The 23,296-nt window shown below is 38.3% G+C and overlaps 1 protein-coding gene across 4 annotated transcripts in view; it reads right to left on the reverse strand.

Moving 5' to 3' along the window:
* The window catches only part of COL14A1 (collagen type XIV alpha 1 chain), a 127,412-nt gene that overhangs the window by 73,607 nt on the left and 30,509 nt on the right, over positions 1-23,296 (reverse strand). For all 4 annotated transcript variants that reach the window (XM_076329171.1, XM_076329172.1, XM_076329173.1 and 1 more), the window contains 10 exons: positions 18,583-18,738; positions 17,753-17,872; positions 16,173-16,337; positions 15,612-15,773; positions 14,019-14,170; positions 12,890-13,019; positions 7,481-7,626; positions 6,014-6,143; positions 2,837-2,976; positions 1,011-1,137 (listed from right to left, as the gene is read on the reverse strand). In XM_076329171.1, coding sequence (XP_076185286.1) covers positions 1,011-1,137; positions 2,837-2,976; positions 6,014-6,143; positions 7,481-7,626; positions 12,890-13,019; positions 14,019-14,170; positions 15,612-15,773; positions 16,173-16,337; positions 17,753-17,872; positions 18,583-18,738 — 1,428 coding nt within the window. The remainder of the gene's footprint in view (positions 1-1,010; positions 1,138-2,836; positions 2,977-6,013; positions 6,144-7,480; positions 7,627-12,889; positions 13,020-14,018; positions 14,171-15,611; positions 15,774-16,172; positions 16,338-17,752; positions 17,873-18,582; positions 18,739-23,296) is intronic.

Genomic DNA, 23,296 nt, shown 5'->3' on the forward strand with positions numbered 1-23,296 from the left:
ACCATTTTACTTGCAGTTTGTTACAAAGCGTATAAATGGGAGGCAGATAACAAAGGCACTACAGATTCTTTGCACACTTATTTGCACTTAGGGAAGTGTTTTTGTAGTTGGGGGAGGGGAACACGCACAATACATGCTCTTTATCTAACTGAACAAGCCTCCTTGTCCTCTCTCCACTGGAGGAGCTACATGGAACCCTCACTCCCTCTCCTTCGCTCAGAGCTCTGTGCACCATGCTCTTTTCTTTTCCTCTACCTCAAAGCAAAGTCCCAATCTCCGCCCTTTCCACAGACTCTGTGTGCATTTCCATTTGCAGTTTGCACATAGGTATCAACGTCTTGTTCCATACATGTATGTTCTCCTTCCTCTTCCACCTCATGTTTCTCTTTCCTCCCTCAAAGTCCTTCTCTTCACATTGTTATGTCCGAAAGCATTGCTAAGTGTCATCAGCCATCTGTTTAATACACAACTTGCAGAACTACAGTTACAGAAACTGTAACTGTGCTAAACAGACTACAGGAGCCTGTTATATTTCTATATTTTCTCCTTCTGGTGTTCTAGTTTCTCTGTATGTTTATAAGGTTCTACCCTTTATTGCCTAGATAGTTCACTGGTTAAATGTATGATTCAAAACTCATCACACTTCAGCTGGAGAGACAAATGCCATCACATTGAATGATGCTTCAGAAAACTGGGGAGACAAACACTTTACTACCTAATTGCAATAAAAGATGCTTTAAAACAGCTGATTGTTGAAAGACTTAAGAAATGAACCTTATCCACACAAATGTTTTCATGATGTCGAGAGATTACTCCCATGAGTAAGGATGCAATTGGCCCCATAATAAGGGAGCAAAGAAGCCTAAAACTCCAATGAAAATAACAGAAATCATTCCATATATCTGAATTCATAGCCAGAGACACTTGCTGTTACTGGTCTTACTTTCCAATAAAGTAAGAGAGTATGAAAATTCTTCTTGGAAAGCCTTCAAAAGTTCAGCAATACTTACTTGTGGTAAAGCTGCCAGTAAGTGGTTCAGATTGTCCTTCATCGTACAGGGAGAAAATAGCAACAGTATACTCTGTAAGGGATGTCAGACTTTTTAAAGTATGGGTTGAAACACGACCAACTTCCACCTAGAGAAAGCATAATTTGCAATAGATATTGATCATACACTTTACATTATCAGTGTCTGAAATTCTGCTGGGTAACAATGATACAGAAAGAGAATGTCATGTAATTAGTAGAGAAATTCTGTGAAACTATGAACAAGTATTAATTCAGGTCCATAAAAGCTTACAAAAATCAATTAACATAGACGAACTAGAGAAAAAGGAAAATTTTGTTTATGACAAACTAGGGAAAAGGAGAATTCAGCCTTAGTAAGCTTAACTCACTAGCTAACATATCGGCACGGCATGTTCAGGAACCCAGAAGGGGAAGGAACTTTTTGGGCTATTGAATCCAGTCCCTTATCACGGGTAATCATTGCATAAACCATTACGTTTAACATTTGTCAAGAGAAAAGATGACAGTTTCATCTGGTCTCTATCCAGGCTGCAGTTAACATGACTTTGCCGGGGATATAAAATTCAAAGCTGTATAAACTGACAGTTTATTAGTCAAGTTTTATTCAGTGTCACGTTAGCTCAGCACCACAGGGGAAACGCTACTGATGCAAAGCAAACAAAAAAGTGCCACCTGCTCTTTGAACAGACATAAAGGAAAAGTTGAGAGGTAGATAAAAACCTCCTGAACATTCACTCACACTACAAAGTATATTACCACAAGCCTGAGATGTTCAAATACCATTGTGATGAGTACAGCCAGACGTATTATCTATACTAAGGGTAATCAACAGGAAGAGGTCAAGTGATTTCTAATTTAAATTTTAAGGGACCTAGCAGAAAGAAAAGACACAAACCATTGCACAGGTATGCTCTCTTCTAAGCTTGGGAACAGTTTCTTCAGGTTTAATACAAATATTCCATCTTGTATGGATGAAAGGTCAGATATGTCCCAGAAGAAACATAATTACACAAAACTACTATTAAAGACTTTTTTTGGAGGGCTAAGTTATCCATGAAAACTTATTTTATAAGGGATCTGGCCCGTTTTAATAATTGGACCCATTTACTGCAATTATTTTTTTTAAACTTTTTCTGCATTTTTTCAGATTTCTGTATTAATATCATTCCATCCAATTTTTCACTCTATCACAGAATTCATGCTGTTAAAAGCTATTTTAAAGCACCTTCAGTAACAAGGCATAACTAAATATCGCATAAGTAAATTACTAAATGCAAAAGTCTGAGTTAGAACAACTTAGTGTTATCTTATCATTCTGTTCAAGCCAAATCCTGTTTCTAGGAAGTGAGTTTTCAATATATAATTAAAGCAATAAGTGTTAAGAAAATGTGGCAAAGCCTTCAGACAGTCTTTTTGAATGAGCTTGAGTCCATGACGTATCATATATCGAAAGTCTCGTTATCTGGACTGAATCAAGAATAAATATTGCCATACCATACATTTAGTCAAGATCCTGCACCTACAAACCATTGTTCACTTGAGTAGTTTCCTTCAGTTTACGTGCGCCAGCAATGACTGTTCTGGTATGTAAGAAGTTCAGAGTACTGTCCCCCACAGGTGTGATCCACTCCAAATGTATACCTGATATTAAGCAAACTCTTACTTGCACTAAGTTTCAGAATTCTGTAGCAAATCTTTTGTTACAGCTTGCAAGGTAGGTTTTGTTTATAAAAGTCACCCTTAATAATTACAGAAGTTTGGGAAGGTCTGAGATTGGTTAAGGGAAGAGAGATGCTAATAGCTTACCTCATTGGTTTCTGTTCCATCTGTTTTAACGTACATGATGCGATAGCCATTTACATTTTTGGAAGCAGGATCCCATGTTAGCATAGCACTACTGTGTCCAACATCAGAAAATTTCAAGTTTGCTGGTGGACTTAGAGGCACTTGAAAAGGAAGGAGATAAAACCATGAAAGTGATTCTAGGTTTTAGCTGTGAAATTTTTCACGTCTTGAAAATAAACAGCACATTTTCCATTCAAAAATTTATATCACCAATATTTATATTAAAAGACCTACATCAATGGAGCTACACAAGTACTTAAAGGCAGGTAAAATGTCTTAGCTCTTTGCTGAAACAGAACTTTCAGTCTTGCTAAGTCCATCTCAGCTAATACTGAAAAAGAAATTGTGCATGTTTTCCATGAGTATCCTAGCAAAAATATTTCATGACAGTAGTATTTTGGCAAAAAACTTTCTGAATCCTAAAAGTCCCTGACATAAGGGTAAGTTTGTCCAAAAAGCATAACTAGCCCAGAAGATCTCCAAAGATGCTATTTTTTTTACCTCTGCTTAACTTTTTCTCTTTTATTACAGAAAGAAGCTGTTTCCTAACAGCAACCCTGGTTAAAGCCAGTATATACTACATATTCCTTGACTGTCATGAGCTGAAGGAAAACGAGGTCATGCAAGACAGTCTCAGATTCCATCCACTTTTCTGTCACACCAGAGAAAGCAATCTGTGCTGTCTGTTTCTGAGCAGTATGTTCTGTATTAGCCCAACATCTGCTCATTTTCTCTGAATTGTGAAACCTTTCTTTATCCATCCTGCCTTCACACACATATTCCTCACTAATCCATGTGGACAGATAAATATCAGCACTTCAGAAGCTGTTCCCCTCACACAAGAGCACATGGGAAAAAGCAAAAGAAAAAAAACCCATATATTATGTGGGATCTTTAGCCAGGCCATATATCGACTCAGAATCTGCAAGCAAACACCTAACCAGCTTAGGAACAATCAAGTCAACTTGGCTATGAGGAAAGAGAAGATGGGAACACATTGGAATTGTATTAGATGGGTTTGCCACACTTTCTGGCATTCAATATATTCCTCTGAGTCTAGTGAAGGGAGTATCACGTGCTGGCTTTCCCTTCTATTTTCTGTTAGTCATGGAATGCACTTCATTTCACCTTCCAAGCCATAACACAAAATGCTTCAGTCTCAGCTCTTTCCTTTTGGAACCAACCTCCTGACAACACTGCTCTCAACCAGACAGGCAGTCCTGATGCCAGAGTTATGTTATATTTACAGTGAGTCTTGGATAAATCCTGGCCCCAAAAAGAAACCCCACCCCAGAATGAGCTTGCTGATCATGCCTCTGTTTGGCACAGAGAAAGGTTTTGCTACAGTAACTGAGATGATACAGTGTGTAGAATAATATTATTTACTAAATACAGAATATCAGATACTACATGTAATACTACTGCAAATTAGGCAGATCACTCTCCAGGCAGATATATGGTAGGTAGCCTATTCATTAGTTGGAGGCCAGAAATAATCACACTGAAAGAAAAAAAAGAAAAGTAGCTTAAATCTGAATCCGGACGGGGAAGACATGACCATTGAACACTGACCATGTGGGACAGGTGTGCTCACCAAGAGCTTGCTTTCCTCCCGGATTGCCCCACTGCCTGATCAATCAAAGCTTATTAGAAGAGGGCTTATTTGAATAGCTGCATATGGAAGGTTAGAATCAATCTTCTTTCATATTACAGTGCTAAAGACCAGTCAGAGTTGGCTGCATTGAGTCACCCTAAAAATAAATGAAGGTTGCAGGGTAGTTAGGGTTTTTTTATTCTGGTCTGGTAACAGCAGCGATGATGGGCCAACTAACATACGTTACTAGCTTCTGTGACCAAACGTTGTGGTCATGAATCCTCAGCTTATGCCAATGTATCTGGAATTTGCATGTGATCTTCCATCCAATGTGTTAGCCAGGTTTAGAGCTGTGCAGCCTCCAAGATTATATGATGTGAAGTGAATTCAGGCTGGCACAGTCATAAACTACATAAACTACTGTTTAGGATAAATGAAAACCAGATATTGGGCAGATATTAACAAAAAGCGGGGGGAGGGGGGAGAGGAGAAGGAATGAGAAAGAGAGGGAGAAAGGGACAGAGGGACAACGAGCCAAAGATTTGATTCTTTGAGTGTTAAGAATCTTCTACACTCATTTCAAGTATACAGACATGCCCAGGTTGCAGTAGTTCCCTATTTGCACTTGTCTGTCTACAACTGTCCTCTCAGAGATGACCCAGTTCAAACAGCATTCCTAGAGCTTCTTCCACCATTAGTTGCTGACCTTACAAGCAATTGCTCTGGCCCGTCTTTTTCTTAGCACTCACATGCCTGAACTTCTCTCACCTATTAAATGTAAGTCACTTTCATGCTGACTTACTCATGCCAGGAGCACAAAACAAGAGGAAGCAATCACTCCACTGATAGGAGAAATAGAGATGTCACTGAATGCTATCCCAGCAGCACAATCACCTATTTTCAATTCCTTTGTCTTCCAAATGCTGAGGCTATTTAGAGAGCTGACATACAGTGCTGTGTACAGTTAGCAGAGGACAGAATTTAGCTGGCAAAATTCTTGCTGCCTATTAAAAACACACCATCTATCACGAGTGCACAGGCACTTTCCAACCCTTCGTATACCAGATGTTAGGCAGCAGGTGTTGGGCAGAAATCTCTTTGCTTCTTTTCTGTCTGTACTACTACTGAGCCAGAGGAAGGAACTTCTCCATCTGAGCAGGCTCCCACACACACCTGTTTCTCTGGCTACAGGAGGCTACCCAGAGCAGTCTCAATGTAGCTCTATGTGGTGACCTTCATTCACCTTCAGCAAGTTCAGAAAACCGTCAGTAGTTCCACCAAGATCAACAAGGATATCCATAGTACCACCACCAATGAGAGAGAAGAGTCCACAATCCTGTTCCAAAAACAAGCTGTTTTGTAGAAACTCACATCCTCAGCTTCTATAAATTAAGTATTCACAGTGAGAAACTTAAGTACAGTTAAGACCTTGCCCTATGGACTATTCAAATCAGATTTTACAATTAGATATCCGCTCTACTGTGTGCAAAGACTATTCTGAAGTTTTATTAACACTGAAGCAAATACAGGTACATGCTACCTACATGTAGTTTCTTGTCCTGTAAGGGGATCACTAGCTTCTTCTCCAAACATGGCATAAACTGTGACTGTATATTCTGTATTTGGCAATAGTCCATCCAGTTCAAGATCCGTTGAGGCCTCCCCAATTTTTATCTAAAACCACCATGAATAAAAAAAGACATGTTATTTCCAAATTAGCTCACAATGGGGAAGAATACTATTTACACACTTGAAATTAGATATGTGATCAAATGCTCTGCTGCGCATTTGTCTGATACTGTGCCTGCGGTACTTGGCCCAAGATTTTGGGATTTTGCACAATAATCAAAAGAACAAAGTTGTCAAAAAGCCAAAAGCCAACATAAAGCTAAAAGGACTTGAAAAGCAACTAGTCACATTAGCAATAACAAAATAATCCTCTCTAGAACGTGCAGCTACTAAGACCTTCTCATTCCCAGCTACACCTTGTTTCATCTTTGGTCATAGGACTGAAATTTCATAGGAGGAATTGATTACCGTGCACGTTGATGTTCAGATTTGTTGCTATTTAAGGTGTGTATCATTTTCTTCCTCCATCTCTTCACTGAGAGTCACATTAACATGGACTGACTTATTTATTGAAAAAAAGTCTTTCTTCAGGGTAAGGCTCAGTCCTCCTGAATCACCTAGTTTCCAGGGAGGCCCCGTGTTTAACAAAATTATGTGCTCACAGCCACTCATTTAGCAGAGAGCACAAGTCTATGCGAGCTTTCAGCTGCTTCCTACACTCTCCACAAGTTCGCGTGCCCCTGCATGCTTTTTAAGTGTTCTTGCTTGAATAGAGATGTTGTACATAATCTTAATTATACATATAGAAACTTGAGCATAAAAACTTTTAAATCCCAGACCAGAAGTTCCGTTGGAACTATGCTAGCAACTTTAGAAGAGTCTACTGTTTTTACTATTTTAGTGACAGAACACTGAACTTTACCTTGTCCCACCTTCTTTTCCTTCTAAAAATACCTTTTAAAAATCACTTTTGATGGAAGGCATTATTTTTAAATTTAAAAATAAAAGTTGAATAGAACTAAATGAAAACCAATAAATGTCACATCTGCAAATTTTATTTACTTTAAAGGTCCTGATGAGACAAAGGCTGAACTTCATCTTCTTCTGATAACACACTTAGAAAATATCTTAGTTTTACTTTGTTTTTTCTTCCTTTCAGTGTTAATTTCATATGATGATGCAGTATCATGTCATATATAATTTCAAAAGAGTTGCTTTAATTCAGCTGAAATTGTTGCATCTTCATGGCAATGACATATAAAATAATCAGCTGGTACTTGCACTTTATTCATAGTCTAACACATACAGTACTTAAGGCAGCCACGGAAAAAAAACCCAGTGTTTGCTGATCAAGTGGGATGTTAAAGGCCATGTACTAGTTTACTCTTTAAAAGATTTATTTTTTGAATAATTGCTATTCAGATGAAAGCTCAATACATCACCTCCTTCTCATCTGCTGCCAATCCTTCTGTGAGGGGAGCATATAGGATCATGTAACCTGTGGCACCCGCTACTCCATTCCACTTCGCTCTCATGCTGCTCTGTGACACATCATACAATTGCAGATCTGATGCCATTGGCAAGGCAACTACAGTGGAACAAGAGACAAACACTTCAGTTGTCTCACTTGAACAACCAGCTATTTTTCAACCAGTTTATTTTACCCCAGGAAACACAAAGGAATACAGCTGTCTCCAGGCATGGAAGTGCTGTCTGTATGCCACAAATATGAAGAGCTGATTAGTACATAAAAGAACGCAGAATTAGAGAAACAAGGAAATTATGACCTAACCAATTCTAATGCCAGGGCAGAGTTACCCCTTACAAAGCATTTCAGGTCTTTGTCCTAAATGGCTTTGAACATCTCAAGTGGGAGGATTTCTGTTCTTCAAGCATCAAATCACTCTGTTAGATCTCTCCCTTCCCTCTCTCTGATCTGCAGGAGGATGACCACTTGCTATCGAAGAATAGGCACAGTTGCTATTAGGAACAAGTAGTAGTCCCCAGAGATGGCTCTTTCTGGCAATAGTTCCCAAGCCAGAGCGTGGGAGAGACAGTCATGAGGTAGGACACCCTGGAGGAAACCCTGAATGAGCACATTGCACACGTCAAAATATTTTGACTACAAACTGTTGTGTGTTTAAGGCCTGGACTGTCCAAACTGGCTCCCAGGCCCACGTCAGTGGGATTATGCAAATGTGGGCAAGATCATCCACTGCAAATCATGGCGAATGCTAACCTGGTGAGTACAACTAAGCAGGCTGAGTGAAATTCAAACATTATTAGGAGGTTTACTTGTGAATTTAAGGCACTGATACCAGAACATAGCACCAATCTGGGTTCCTGAATACTACTTTGTATTTCTGTAACTCTTCAGAATAGCCTTTTGCACTGTCCTCACTTTCTTCCTCTCACAGAATAACATCTGAGGCCTCTCCATTGCTGTTACATCATTGATGGATTCCACCAAATATCCAGTCACTGGAGAGATATAAGGGAACTTTGACTGCTCCTTTGGAACTTCTACACTGAGAATAGTCCCTAAAATGATTCAAAGGGTCTGAAAAAAACAGAAGGCAATTGGTAATTGATATTAAACCTTTCCTATTAGGAACTCAGAGAGACTGTAACAAGCTGGATGTTAAGCCTGGATGTTAAGCTCTGCTTTGCATGTTTCTGAAGAATCTGATCTGCAAACACAGATTCAGCAATCAATTCTAATTACAATGCTAATAATTCACAGAGCTTCTCTAATCTCCTTGTCCAAAGAAAAATTGCATCCTGTCTAGCTGACATCTTCAAGGAGTACTATATCTATTATGTTATGTTCAACAAGCTCTAACAGAGCTCTTAACTTCCCATATAAGAGCATGCCAGCCTCATCCTTTCTTGTTCATTGAGGCCGTTCTCTCAGTCTGTTGTTCAGGTCTGTAAACATGGGCAAAACCCCAACCCAGGCCTCTCTTTAGGTTTCCACTTCCAGGTTACCCATCTGTCTTCACTTCCAAACCTTTCACAGCCTACCTCCATCCTATTTAAACCCTTGTTATTGTGTTGAAATATTCCCATGAATTCCCACACTTCCTCTAATTACAGGGAGAAACTACCCATAAACATTTTCAAATGTACTTCAGTCTCCTCCCTCAGAGCTCCACTCAGACTTCCGATACCTACAGAAAGAAACTACATGTTGAGATATTCTGAAGGCACTTTCTACAGCATTGTGTCATTCCTATTCAAACTGCCCCAGGATCACAGAGAGAGTATCCATGACCTGTCCTTTTCCTTATTTTGATTCTAAAAATCTACAAGTATCGCCTAACTTATAACTCATGTTTTAACTCTCAACAGGAACTCCTAGATGCTCTGGCAATATAAATAATAATTAACGAAGAGACGACTGGAAATTAAACAAGGCGTGTTTTCTACTGGAATTTTCAGCTGAAGAGCTCAGAATCTCAAATATAAATATCCAGTATATAATGCTGATTTGCATCTTGGACAGTTACCAGAGTATCTGAATACTCTGGTAACATAGGGATAAATTAAACCTACTAAAAAACCACTGGAATAAACTAAAACAGGTAAAAATATATTTGCAGCAAATTAAAATGTAAATGCATTTCATATTTATTTCAAGTTAAAGTGACTATTAAATCAGAAACCTTTCTAATTACCTGTATGTTAATGCATATTGAATGTGTCTATTTAGATTTCACATACCTGTAAGCTATTTTCAGTGTTCTATATGAACAAATGTGATTGGTGGCTATTTTAATCTGTCAGTATCTCACACAAAGGCAGGAATGTAAACTACAATTTTCCATAGTTCTCCATTAGGATAGTAAAAAGTACTTTCAAACTGCAGGTATTTTATCATGTGGAGTGATTAATACTTGCACAGGTCAGACTTACTTCCAACGCACTATCAAAAGATAGCTGTATAAAATGCTTGCTGCTGCATGACCTTGGGGTGTGATCTGATCAGATCTCAGAAAGCCAGCAGGGCTGGGCTCTGTCAGAACTTGACTAGGTGACTTCAGAGGAATACCAAGTGCAATACGAAACAATCCTGTTGGCTCAGTATGTGACTCTGTTCTCTCTGTCTCAATAAATTAAACAGGTCCTAACACCATGTTATGGGGTATAACGTAGCTGGAGATGGCATTTTGCGAGACAGACTAAAACAGAAGTCTCAAATAATTTTATATGATCCTATTTTATTTTCTTTTCAGACTGGGAAGATTAGCACTGACACAGAATCAAAGAACCATTGAGGATAAAAGGCACCTCTTGAGATCATCTAGTCTAACTTCCCTGTTCAGTCAGGGTCAGCTAGAGCAGGTTGCTCAGAACCGTGTCCAGTTGGGTTTTAAATATCTCCAGACATGCAGACTCCACAACCTCTCTGGACAACCTACTCCCGTGTTTGACCACCATCACAATAAAATCATGTCTTCTTCTGTTGAGATTTAATTTCATGGTTTTTTAATTTGTGCCCATTGACTCTTGTCCTGTCAGTGGGCGCCACTGAGAAGAGCTTGGCTCCCTCGTCTTCATTCCCTCCCATCAGGGATTTTTACACATCGATAAGATCACCCTGAGCCTTATCTCCTCCAGGCTGAACAGCCATAGCTGTCTCAGCTTCTCCTCTTATGAAAGATGCTTCAAGTCCTTAACCATCTTTGTGGCCTTTCACTGGACTCAATCCAGTAAGTCCACATCTGTCTTGTACTGGGGAGCCCAGCACTTGACCGAGCATCCAGGTGTGGCCTCATCAGTGCTGGGCAGAGGGCAAGAATCACCTCCCTCAGCCTGCTGGCAATCCTTTTCTAATGCAATCAGGAGGCTCTTGGTTTTCTTTGTGACAAGGGTGCATTGCTGGTTCACAGTCAGCTTGCTGTTTACCAAGACCCACAGGTCCTTCTCTGCAGAGCTGCCTTCCAGATAATCACCCCCCAGGGTGTATGACACATGGGGTTATTCCTCCCCAGGGGCAGGACTTTGCACTTCCCTTTCTTGAATGGCATGAGGTCAAACATGTTTTCCCTTTCATATATCCATGCTGACTAATTCCAATCACCTTCATGTGTTTGGAAAAGGGTTTCAAGTATTAGTTGGTCCATCACCTTTCCGGGGATTGAGGTGACAGTGAACCGGCCTGTAGTTCCCCAGATCCTGCTTCACAAAGGATTGACATTTGCTTTCTTCCAGTGTTCAGGAACTTCTTCCAGTCACCATGACCTATCAAGGATAATTGAAACTGTCCTCACAATGACATAAGCCAGCTCCCTCAGCACTCACAGCTGCAGCCCATCCTGTTTCACAGACTTAAGTCTTCCTTTCTCCAGACTTTCCCACTGATCTCAGCAGCCTGGGATTTCCAAAGGCTATTTTAACCGGTAAAGGCTGAGTCAAAGAAGGCATTGAGTACCTCAGTGTTTTCCACTTCATTTGTCACCAGGTCCCCTGTCCCAATCAGGAGTGGGCCCATGTTTTCCTCAGTCTTCCTTTTACTGTTTATGCACTTGTAAAGTCTGTTCTTGTTGCTCTTCACAACCCTTGCCAGTTTCAGCTCCAGGTAGGCCTTGGCTTTCCTAAACTTACCCCCGCAAGATCAGAGAGCAACTCTATACTTCTCCTGAGTCATCTGCCTCTTCTTCCATATCTTGTGCACTTCCTTTTTATGTCTGAGTTCTCTTAGGAGTTCCTTGCTTATCCATGCCGGCCTCCTGTCACCTTTGCTTGATTTCCTACTTGTGAGTATGGACCTTTCTTAAGCTTGTAGGATGTGATCTTCGGGTATCAAGCTGCTCTTCTGGATCCCTCTTCTCTTCAGGGCCATATCCCTTGGGATTCTTCCAAGCACGTCTCTGAAGAGACTGAAGACTGCTATTCTGAAATCCAGAGTTGTGGTCCTGCTTTCTGCACTCCTCCCTCCTCTTAGAATCCTGAATTCCACCATCTCATGGTCACTGCAGCCAGGGCTACCCGTGCCTTTAAAAACCCCCATCAGTTCTTCCTTGTTTTTAAGTATCAGCTACAGCACAGCACCTTCTCTTGCTGGCTCCTCTATCACTTTTGTCAGGAAGCTGTTGTCAAAGCACTGTAGAAATCTTCCAGATTGCTTGAGCCCTGCTGTGTTCTTCTTCCAGCAGATATCAGCTATTGATATATCACATATTGACTTCCTGGCTCCTAGTTTGAACTAAAAAGTTACTCTTTACTTCCATTCTTAATATCTGTCATATTTACTAAAAAAGTAACTGTATTTTGTATACAAATGCATAAAATTGTCATGATTAATAGCAGCACGTTATCTCAGGTACTAGCATAGTTTTCATTATAGAACTCAAAACCATAAATGTATTCATTCTAACAATATCCCAAGTCACCATTTTACAGACAAAAAAAATAACTGAATCATTGAGAAAGGAAGTTACAGAAGTTACTTTGAAATCTTTGGCACTGGTGGGAATCACGTGCAGGTATTTCTGGTCCCACCTAATCCTCCACTCATGAGATCATCTTCAGCCACAAACCTAATTTATAAAGCTTGGCTCCACACCCGAAGTGTAGGAATGTTCTGATTTAAGGTTCAATACAACTGACTTCAAAGTTCAGCCCAGAGATGAAACCTTTTTCAGTGTTTAAATATCCACAGAGCATTTGGACTTAGGAACTTAGCCCAGGATTAATTCAAACAGAAATTAATTTACGGCAAGTGCATTAAAAGAAGCTAAATTGAAAAAGACTCCCTTCTGCATTTCTTTTTCACAAAGACTAATGCTTACACAGTGTGATTAAATGCAGACAGTCAAATCCGTAACGAACATGATAAGGATACTTACGTGTAGTTTCAGTTCCACGGAGGCCCTCACTAGCAGCATTGGAGTATATAGCAAATACAGCTATCTGGTATTCAGTTAAAGACATCAGGTTTTTCAGAACTGCTGTTGATAAGCTTCCATCTACCACAACCTGGTTAGAAGAAAATTCAACTAAATACGCATAAACTAACTATATTACCATCAAATCAATCAATCCCTCTTTCAGGCAATTTTTACACTGGCATCTAAGAATCAATGTACTAAAGTTCAATTCATAAATCAAACTTGCTTTTGCTACCTTTATGTACAGTTAGGTGTCTGAAAAAAAGAACAGCAACCATATACATAATAAAAATGTTTAGCTGATATAAGTAGCCATTTAGAACAAAGGAATTGCTTAGATTATAAATAAAGTGTATGGAATACAGTTCCAGAGTGTATATTGGGCACTTTTTGATATAATTACTACATCATCATAGATATTCCTTTAGTACTACATATGTACACACACAGTACTTGAAATTGACATTAATACATACCATGCTAAACAAGTTTCTAGTACAAAAAGAAATAAAATTTATCCTTAGTTAAAGCCTTTTGCTCTTCCGCCTTTCCTTTCAATTTTGTAAGTTGTCAGCTGAAGCCAAAAGCTTATTCTACTGCATTTTTTCCTGTCTCCAAAATGTCTAAGTCCTATTCAAATAAACACCTCTCTCCAAATTTTCAATGACCAGTTGTAGATGTCCCAAAATATACACCTGTATCATCTTCCTTTTATGAATTACTTTTTCTTAGAACTGAAAATCTGGCTTCTCATCAGCTCCTACCTCCTCTGTTCTTGTAAACAGAATGGTGCAGGGGACGTCTATAGAATTGGTTCAAGTAACTCTATGTGTAAGCAAAAATGCAGACAGTTCACCCCGCAGAAGCGCTCACTGATATAGCACATTTACTTTAAAATACATGACAGAAAAGCAGCCTGGCTACTACCTAACCTTCACCACCATCCAATGTGACCATATCTCCTTTCTGTAGTGGACCTCAGAGCCCACATAGGGAATTTCAGGGTAGATTTAAATAGGACCATGGATTTTCTGATTAGTTCTTGCTGTTGTATTAAAAACTTCTGGGAAGCTTTTCCTCCTATTACCTCTTCCGGTTGTCCTCCTCGACTGGGATAGTACACAACCCTGTATTTTTCCACTTTGCCTGGTGCATGGGTCCAGCTTACCCGGAATCCTCTAGCTGTTACCTCAGATGTGACCAAATCCGAAGGAGCCCCAAGTGAAGCAACAATTGTTCCTAGGTTAGAGACAACACAAATTATTTATTCCCCGCTGCAAAATAATTATTTGGTTTGTTGTATTTGCTGAAGCTCCAAAGATCGGTCCTCATCAGAAAATCAAATAATTGCCTACTGCACATTTATTTAAGTCATTTTCAATGGAAACAAAGAACTAATAATGACTACTGCACATGGAGTTTTCACTGGGAATAAGCCTCCCTGTTCTTTTACAAACCTTTATATGAAAGAGACGAAAATACAAAACTGAGCCTTCCCTGTCCTTCCTCCCATCACTCTTTCAAGCCCTTTCTTTCTGGTTTTTTTTTTCAGGTTGCCTTCCTCCCAGTCATGAAAAACATCCAAGTACATATACAGCTGTGATCTCCTGTGGTCCTCTGCAGGTTGGAAAATGATATGCTGCCTGTCAGCAGATTGAAGAGATGTAGTGAATGGTCGTCTTCTCTGGCAATCATTCCTTTCCACAAAGATCTCTCATCTCTGTGGTTTTTCCATTCTCTCCCTCTCAATTTTGCAATTGACTGCTTACTCCCCCTACAAGACACAGCTAATATTCTGTATTTCTTCCAGTTTCCAGGTGAATAAAAGAGGAAGAAAATGGAATGAAGCCTTACTAATACACACATTTTTCATTGCACAGGTAGAAATAAGTGTGAAGACAGCCTTCCTTACTGATATATGTTACAAGCTTATTGAAAAATCACTCAGCATTTCTGTGATATTACAGAATCACAAACCAAGCAATATAAACAAAATCCACTGAAGCCTTTCAGAAAGAATTTCCTCAGGTAGGACTGTTTCTCTGACAAATTGCAACATTTTTTCATAGCCATTTCTTTTGTTCAGAAAAGCAAAAAAATATTGTAGTCAGAGAAGGCTTTTTTATATACAAACAATTTTCTTCACCACCACCTTTTCTTATGCTCTGAAATATATTTTTTGTGTATTAAATAAGAAAGAGAAAAAAAAATCCATCATCAGGAAGGGACAAAACAATCTTAATAGTTGAAAATTTTGAAAACTTATGAGACAGTAAAAACAGTAAGGTAGGAGATGGAAATCACAGCACGACTGTAACAATTCCACGTGCAGCTGTTAAAGTAATTCATCCCCAAACCTGTGTATTGTAAAAAATTTTTCCTTACCCACCACTTGGAAATAATTACAGCAGAATGAATGTATGGTTTTGTATTTTTGGTACTACCAAATACCATAATATTTACCACTATCAAAGACAGAGAGCAAAAGATCAAAAGATATCAAAGCAAGAATAAAACATACCTAGAAAGATAACTTCCCTGACAATGTACTTTCTTGTGAGCAAAAGAATATACAGCACGATTCAAGTGCCAGAAGTCAGCTTAGAACTGCAGATATTTGGAATAGGATTTGTAGCTCTAAGTTCATATTAAGTTACATTAGATCTTGTTTCTTATTCACCTTTGATTTCCTTTTCCTGTTCCTCTACTCGCGAGCACACTGTTCTGGTAAGACCTTCAACAATGGTATGCATGAAGTTAAAGTCAGCAACGTTGTAGACGTGTGTGCTGTCAGGTTCAGAGGCAATCTCTTTGAGTTCATTTATATCTGCATTCTTTACACCTTTCATTGGAAAGAAAAATAAAGAAAATATTTGCAAGGAAAAAGAGAAAAAATCTTATATGCACAGGGATTGATAAAAAATTACTAAAATCCAATTCTATTTGCTTTAATGACCAACTACAGATTGCTCTGTCGTTAAGATGTTACTTCAAGACGCTAATTTTTGCCAGCGTAACTGGCATTTTTTCAGCTGTGTCCTGATAATGTAGCATCTATGTATACTGCTAAATTTCAGTTACAGCAGCAATGAATTGGAGAACATATTAAAGAAGATTTAAATTAATGATGATACTTACTGGACACAGACAGAAAAGAACACTTCCTTAACATAGAGGGCAACAGATACAAATACGCCAGAGTATAATGGGGCACAATATACGGATATGGCAGAATACACACCAATAGCAAACAGCTCAATGCCAGCATCTCGTAGGTTTTTAGCAGGAGGGATAACATCATCTTGGGACTTCCCGTCAGTGATCAGTATACCGATTTTAGATACTCCAGGTCTTGCACCTGCTTCAGGCTTAAAGCTGTTTTCCAAAATGTAAGTTAAGGCAAGACCTAAAAAAGGAAACATTTTAAAAGATTTTAAGAGGCAAAAAAGTCCATTAATTTTGCTAATATCACAGTGTTTGTCTTTCCACTCAATTTAAAAATCCTGAGAAACCTTTTAATGAACAATAAGTATAAAAGAAGAATTTATATACTGAAAGATTAAATTCCAACAAGCAACCTAAACTACAGAGAAGGTGACATTCACCTTTAGCAGCCTTTTGATCAATCAATTTATTTTAAACTAGCTGTGGAAACCTAAATTGATCTTCCTGCGAACATATAAACTTTTCTCTCTTGCTCTACAAATTTAGAATAGGAAGTCCCCTCTCCTTCTGCCTACATTGTTTATATGAAAGCACATGCTCTGGATAGCTTAGTAAATCCTCATACTACATACACTCTTACTTTAATTTGTTTGTTTGTTTGTTCTTTCCACTTTACAAGCTGAAAAAAAAGCTTAAATAAAGCTTAGGGAGAATCTGATTTTTAAATTGCTAATTATTTAAAGGGAAGAAAGAACAACTGCTCCTCAGGACAAACTTATATGTCACAATGAGAACCCATCTGAAAACTCTCTTAAGTCTCCCACAGCAAAGGTTCCTAACTCACCTTCTTCTAACATCCATATAGAATAATCATGATAATTTACTACTTGCTACTTCACAGTAATCTCATTCCTGGAATCATACTAGAGTCATTCTGTCCTTTGTCCCACAGCAATCGCTCCTTCTACCAAAATAAAGGCTGTTGCAGAAGAGAAGGAGAATCTTTCACATTCTTTCTCCCCTTCCTGCCGTGCCAAAAAAGAAAAGAAAAAAAAAAAGGCAGGCAGCAATTTACTTAAAGCCATGTCTGGGTCTTTGGATATATCATTCTCCTGGCAAGACAGCCAATATTACTAACTGCTGCTTTGATGATACTGGAGTTGTATTCAGAGACTGTATTTTTCCCAGTTTGACAGGCATCCCCCATTTATCCATTACTACGTGTCTTCTGGGGCTTCAGTGCTCTAACTACTAAAAGGTCAATGGAAATCTAAAAGCCCCAGGTGATCATTTGAAGAGTTACTATTGCCAGTTGTCAGATACTAAAACAACATTCTTTCCTTCCCCAGAATAAAGCTCTGTGCATGAACATTATCAATGGATTTTGCATTTTCTTCCTAGCAGGTAAAAGATTTTACTTCCAGCACTGAGACTTCACGTACACTTTGTTTTATGAGATCCTGTCCTGACCAGAAAGATTCCCAGTGAAGCCAATGAGACAAGCACTTCAGAAAAGACTTCACTGACATTGGATAAAGCCATTTGCACACTGCAAAAACCCTATCCTTTTTACCCTTCATAATAAGCACTAACACTTAGTCTGTACAGCAGAATATGTTTTTTAATAAAAGGCAAAAGCTAAAACATACACTGTACCTGTTAATGTATTCCCTCCCTTATATGGTAGATTACGGACTGCATCCAAAACAGCATCTTTTGTGTCATAGGCATTCAAATGCCATTCAATTCGGGGATCACCACTGTACTGTGCAAGACCTAAAGAACAGGAAATTTAGGTAATCCATTAGAAAATAAAGCTTTTTTTTTTTCAAGTATCTACTTTTTACATACTTGGTTACCAACAGCTTACCATAGTAAGCTTACCGTAAGTAGCTTTGCTACCATACTAGAAAAACCACATCGCTTGATGGCAAAAAAATAGTATAAAGTTGTTCTTAGTGGCAACTCCTCAACGTATTTTCAAAGCCTTTCTTTCAAGTGCTAAGGAAAGTAAATGAGGAGTACACAACTTCTTCAGAGTTTAGCAAGATTCCAAGAAATTGTTTTTTGAAAAAGAACAATTTTATTTAATATGCTTTTGAACAGACTAAAATATAAGTAACAGAACAAAAATATAACATTTGAGCCAGTTTAAACCATGACAAAAGGCATCCGTTGGCACATTCTTCCTCTGAAAATTAAACAGCAAGGATTGATCTAATGCTGACTGAAGTCAGTAAGACTGTTGCCACTGTTTTTTCTTTTCCACTGACATTGCATTAGAGTTTGCTTAAGCTGAGTATCACAGTAAACTGTGAGGAATTAATACTACAAACATTCCAGCAGCATTACTCTTATGATAGAAGTGCTAGCTCCAGGTGGGGCTGAATCTTGCACAAATAAGTAGCATTAAGCTGTTAACTATCCTGAAATCATGAAATTTTTACATTGCTACAGAAATATTAAGAAAAAATATGGCACCTTACCTACTCTTGTTTTCTCAGATCCCACATTGAAAGCAGAAACCAGATTTTCCAGGAACAGTCGAACGAGTCTGAAATTGAATCTGCCAATACTCCAAGAACCATCTACCAGTATCACAATATCTGCAATTGCTGGAGTTTTACAGGTAAACAGGCTTCCTGTAAATCATTCACATGAAAACAATATTGTTAATTCAACAATAAAATTGTAACTCAATAAATTTATACCTTGCTCCTCCCACTAAGCTTAATACTTAAAGCTTTCTTCCATAGGCAAAGTGAGACATAAGAAAAATCACTAAATGTGTTTGTTCCAAATTCAGTAATAGAACAGTTTGGCTGTTATCTACTTCAGTTCTTTCATTAAGCTGTTCAAAATTACTGTTGGGAGACTCACAAAAAAGAAATGCTGCTTCTAAAAATAAAATACTTCAGAAAGAAGAAATTAACTGTTGTATAACACAATCAAACCAGCAGTTCATTTTCATTCTCAAGAATATACATACACAGTATACAGTTCATGACACTTAACCTTAGGTGTAGACAATGCAGAGAGCTACCTAGAGAAGCAGACATCCAAAACAGTTATCAAGACCCTTTTTATTGTCAGCATAGAAAAGCAAGTGTTTCTATACATCTCAACAACTCTGTAGAAAAACTTCTTTAGCTGCCATTGTAGACTCCTAAAGTTAGAAGTGAATCTCACCCTGGAAGATTAGAGTAAAACTGAAGGTCAGCTGAATATGCTGTATTAAACTTAAGTAGGAGGCACTGAATACAGCAAAGGAAATGCCAAGACCTCAGATTCAAATTCACAATCTATGAGAACTAGCACCACATGAAGGTTTAGTCTTACAGATATATGGAAAAGTACACAAAAATAAAAGACCATTAAAAAAGCAACCTGAAAGACCTGATCAGAATTAGCAGAGATGCATATTAACAGTCTCTAAGGTTTAGCTAACCAATGGGGAAATCGGAGGAAATGGGAGTAGAGATTAGACACAAATTGCAAGATAAGCCAACAAGAAGGTTTTTAGGGATACAGATTCTTAAGAAATTGAGAAGCCTAAACAAAAGTGCCACATTCAGTTCAAGAAAATGACAGGAAGGGAAGTAAGAGAAAGGAAGAGGTTTCCATAACCTCAGACAGAATTGCCACATCCCACAGAAGTGGCTGCATGACCGTAAAAGCAAGGTTGCTGAAATAGTGGATTCATATTGTAGGGCGGGAAAACGAACGAGTAATGTTACACAGGTATACCAAACAAGAGCTTATATCTGAAGTATAAAAACAGCAAACTCCCCACCAGATGACCCATAGAATAGGGATGGAAGTAGGAAAGTCAAAGCAAAGCATGTTAGTAGAAAAGGTATCGTGCATCACAAACCATTTAGGGATGAAAATCATGTGCCTGAACGCAGTAAAAAACCTGCAGATCAGTGAAGTAAGCTGCAGCCCAACTTTTATCATCAATTTTTTCAGGATCCACTATGTAAATTAGTTGATAAAGGATACCGCCACCTAAGGTGGTACTAACAGGAATCACCAAGTACACTGTTAGAAATAAACTGATCTTGAGCAGAGATGCTCAGCAAATAAAAGAAGTAATTCAGTGAGAAATAATCAAAAAGGTGCTTGCATTAGCTCACAAGCAGCTCTCCTGTTACAGAGAGGGAATAAACCACATGGTTAGTAACTTAAAACTTTAACACCATATTATTAATGACAATCTTTTCATTAAAGACAAAATGATAGTCTCACAATGAAAAACAATCTGATGTGCAGAAGGACTTCAAACAATTGGTAATAATTAAGTTAGATTTGTACTGTAGTGTAAATCCACTGAGCAAGAAACCCAATCCATAAAGTTACAGTTAATGTCTTAAACATGTACTAAAAATGTTTTTAGAACAGCAGGGAACGTTTCCTACGTGCAGCTAGCAGTGTAGAATAAGTTCTAAACATATGACAAAAATTCCACTTACAAAGATGCCAAAACAAATATTTTATTTTAGTTTTTACAGTACAAGACAACGCTATTTGAATTGGCAACACATTTTAATGTATAAACACTGGGGAACATTTTGTAAGTATCAGAAAAATGATCTTAAATTGGAAGATAAATCCAAAGGAGGTCCAAATCTTTATAATCACTGAAGTCAACAGGAAAACTTCCCTTGATTTCAGCGGGACTGGAATCTGTTTGGTGATTTTATAGGAACTTACTGGTCATGGCAAAATTCATGTTTTTAATATCTTTGCCAAATAAACTTCCTGTTAATCAGCCTGCATTACCTGCAGTAGTTGTCTTCCATTAACACGCAGTTCAACTGTGCCATTCTCACACTGGCCGTGATTAGCTTCTTAAGCTTCAAAAGAACTATTGGCAAAGTAAAACGCTACTCAACCCAGTAAGAATGATAGAACTGGACCCCTGATTCACATCCAAGCAGCTGTACTGTAGCATAGATGTACCTTTTCAGTATGATCCCAGCAGTTTAATCACATAGCCCAATGAGGATAACAGGATTTGTGTGGCTGTATTTCCCTTCTCTACTTCTAAAATCTTATGCTTACTATGAAACCCAATTAGAACTCTAGGTCTTACTCATTTCATATCAAGTTTTGCCTATAAGGTTTCTTTAATCCTGTAGTGATGGCTTCGTGAATAAAACCTTTTATTGGTTTTAGTAAATCCATTCAGTGCAGCAAAACCCGAAGAATAAAGAAAACAACGGCATTCCTTTCAATATTTTATTTCCACATCATCAGATCAGTGCAAATAGTATCATTCAATTATTTTTTTGTTAAAATAGCATGTGTGGTTTGATCCAAGATTGTACTGCAATGTCACAGAATGTGAAAATTTGATTCTTTCTTCGTAGATAGGAGATACTTGTTGAATCTTTTCTGCATAAAACATTTAGGTTTTGTTACTTCTGTACACCCACTATTTGCTTATGCTTTCTCCTTGTTGTACTTAATAGAATTGTAGAAAGTTCCCTAAAATGGAATAAACAACAGTGAGATATTAAACAGAATAACATGCTGTACAGAAATCTTTAAAACCTGATAGGAATACAAACACCATATCATCCTAGTTTATAAAGTTAGTCTAAAAGACACAGCGTGTAGCAAATAATTTACACACCCCACAGAGATTAGCCAGTTTCCATTACCAGTTCTAGCAAATGTCTTTTTCAATAATCTTTCCATACAACCATACATGGTCATGAATTCCTATAGGGTTTGAGGATAGTTTTGAATATTTCAACTATCTAAACGTAACTTTAATAGGCAATTTTCTCAAAAACATTTCTTAAAGGAGCATATAATTCCATATAAAAAAAGCTTCCAAAACTCAGTGCTTTAGTCCACTATAAGTTTCAATACTGTGATCAGGTTGTGCATATTTCCCTTTTACTCGCTTATCAAGAAAACAGTAGTGAGAGAGAAGGTACCACTTTCCTCTGAATTATACAATACTCACCAGTTTCAAGAGCAAGACAGCAGGGAGGAGACCAGTTACCTAATTTTGTATAATGTTTCCTAATGTTATACAGAGAGCATTCTTCTACTTCAAGTGCTGCATTCCGCAACAAACAATAACAGAGCCTGCCATTTTTAGGTTAGAGAAAATGACAGAATTGCAAACATCCTAAAGTCAGGAAAAGAGCTTTTGTATTTTACACCAGTAACTGTCTTCAGTGCATCCACCTACAATGGGTGGAGGGGTTTGATGGGGAGAAAGTAAAAAAATTAATGGACTTTCTATAATAAATTAACAATCTTCCTAGCATTATTTGGCAAAAGGAACTTGCCACTCTGCCAGGAAGCTAACTGAGGAGGAAGGAGCTTGGTCTGCTCATTTCTGCATGTCACAAATGAAGGCAAATGAAGGCTCAAAATTTCACTTCCAAAGACACCAGCATACAACTAAAGGCTACCAGCAATGTATTAGAACAAGGTATTTGCACAAAACCTGCTTCAGTATTGCCAACAGTCTTATTATCATCAAGAATTTCAGTTCCTTTGTTTCAGGGAAATCTTGCAAAGAATAACCAGCATAGAAGGAATTTTGCATCTACCAAATGAAGTTTCCTGCCTTTGATCCCTCAAGCCCCCAGACATTAAAGGTGACACATTTGCTTGCAATTCCAATGTGCAAGTGCTACAGCGCTATCAAGACCCGTGTCAGAGTTTGGCTGAGAGTGAAGCCAATGATAGCAACGCGGAAAAAAAGATCCAGCTAGACCTTTCTGGGATAGGGCGAGAGTTATTGGAGCCTGCAAAATATGATCCTTGAGACGTCCTATTGAAGGGAATGGAGTGCAGAGTGAGGACTGGGAGGAGCTCTGGCAGTACGGGGGATGCAGAGAACAAAGCAGGTTCTACAAGCTTCTGTAAACACTGACCACCTCTCTGAGGCTGCATTTTCAACCTGTTGCTATTCTTTCACACATGCATTCAGTGAGCAAGTGAGCAATGTTAAAGAATAGAAGTGAGACCAAAAAAACTGCAAGCCTTACTTAGACACAAATACAAAACTGTGTTCTTTAGACTACAGTAGCAGCTGTTTGACTCTTGGCATTAATACTACTACTCTTTGAAAGTTCTTTGAAAGGCAAAGGGAGAAGCAGCAAATACAGGCACTGCCACACAGGAAGACTCAATGCCTTAGAAGAACCAGTTCAATTTGCATGCAGTTATGAT

The sequence above is a fragment of the Aptenodytes patagonicus genome, chromosome 2 (genome assembly GCF_965638725.1).
Source record: "Aptenodytes patagonicus chromosome 2, bAptPat1.pri.cur, whole genome shotgun sequence".
NCBI classification, from domain to species: domain Eukaryota; kingdom Metazoa; phylum Chordata; class Aves; order Sphenisciformes; family Spheniscidae; genus Aptenodytes; species Aptenodytes patagonicus.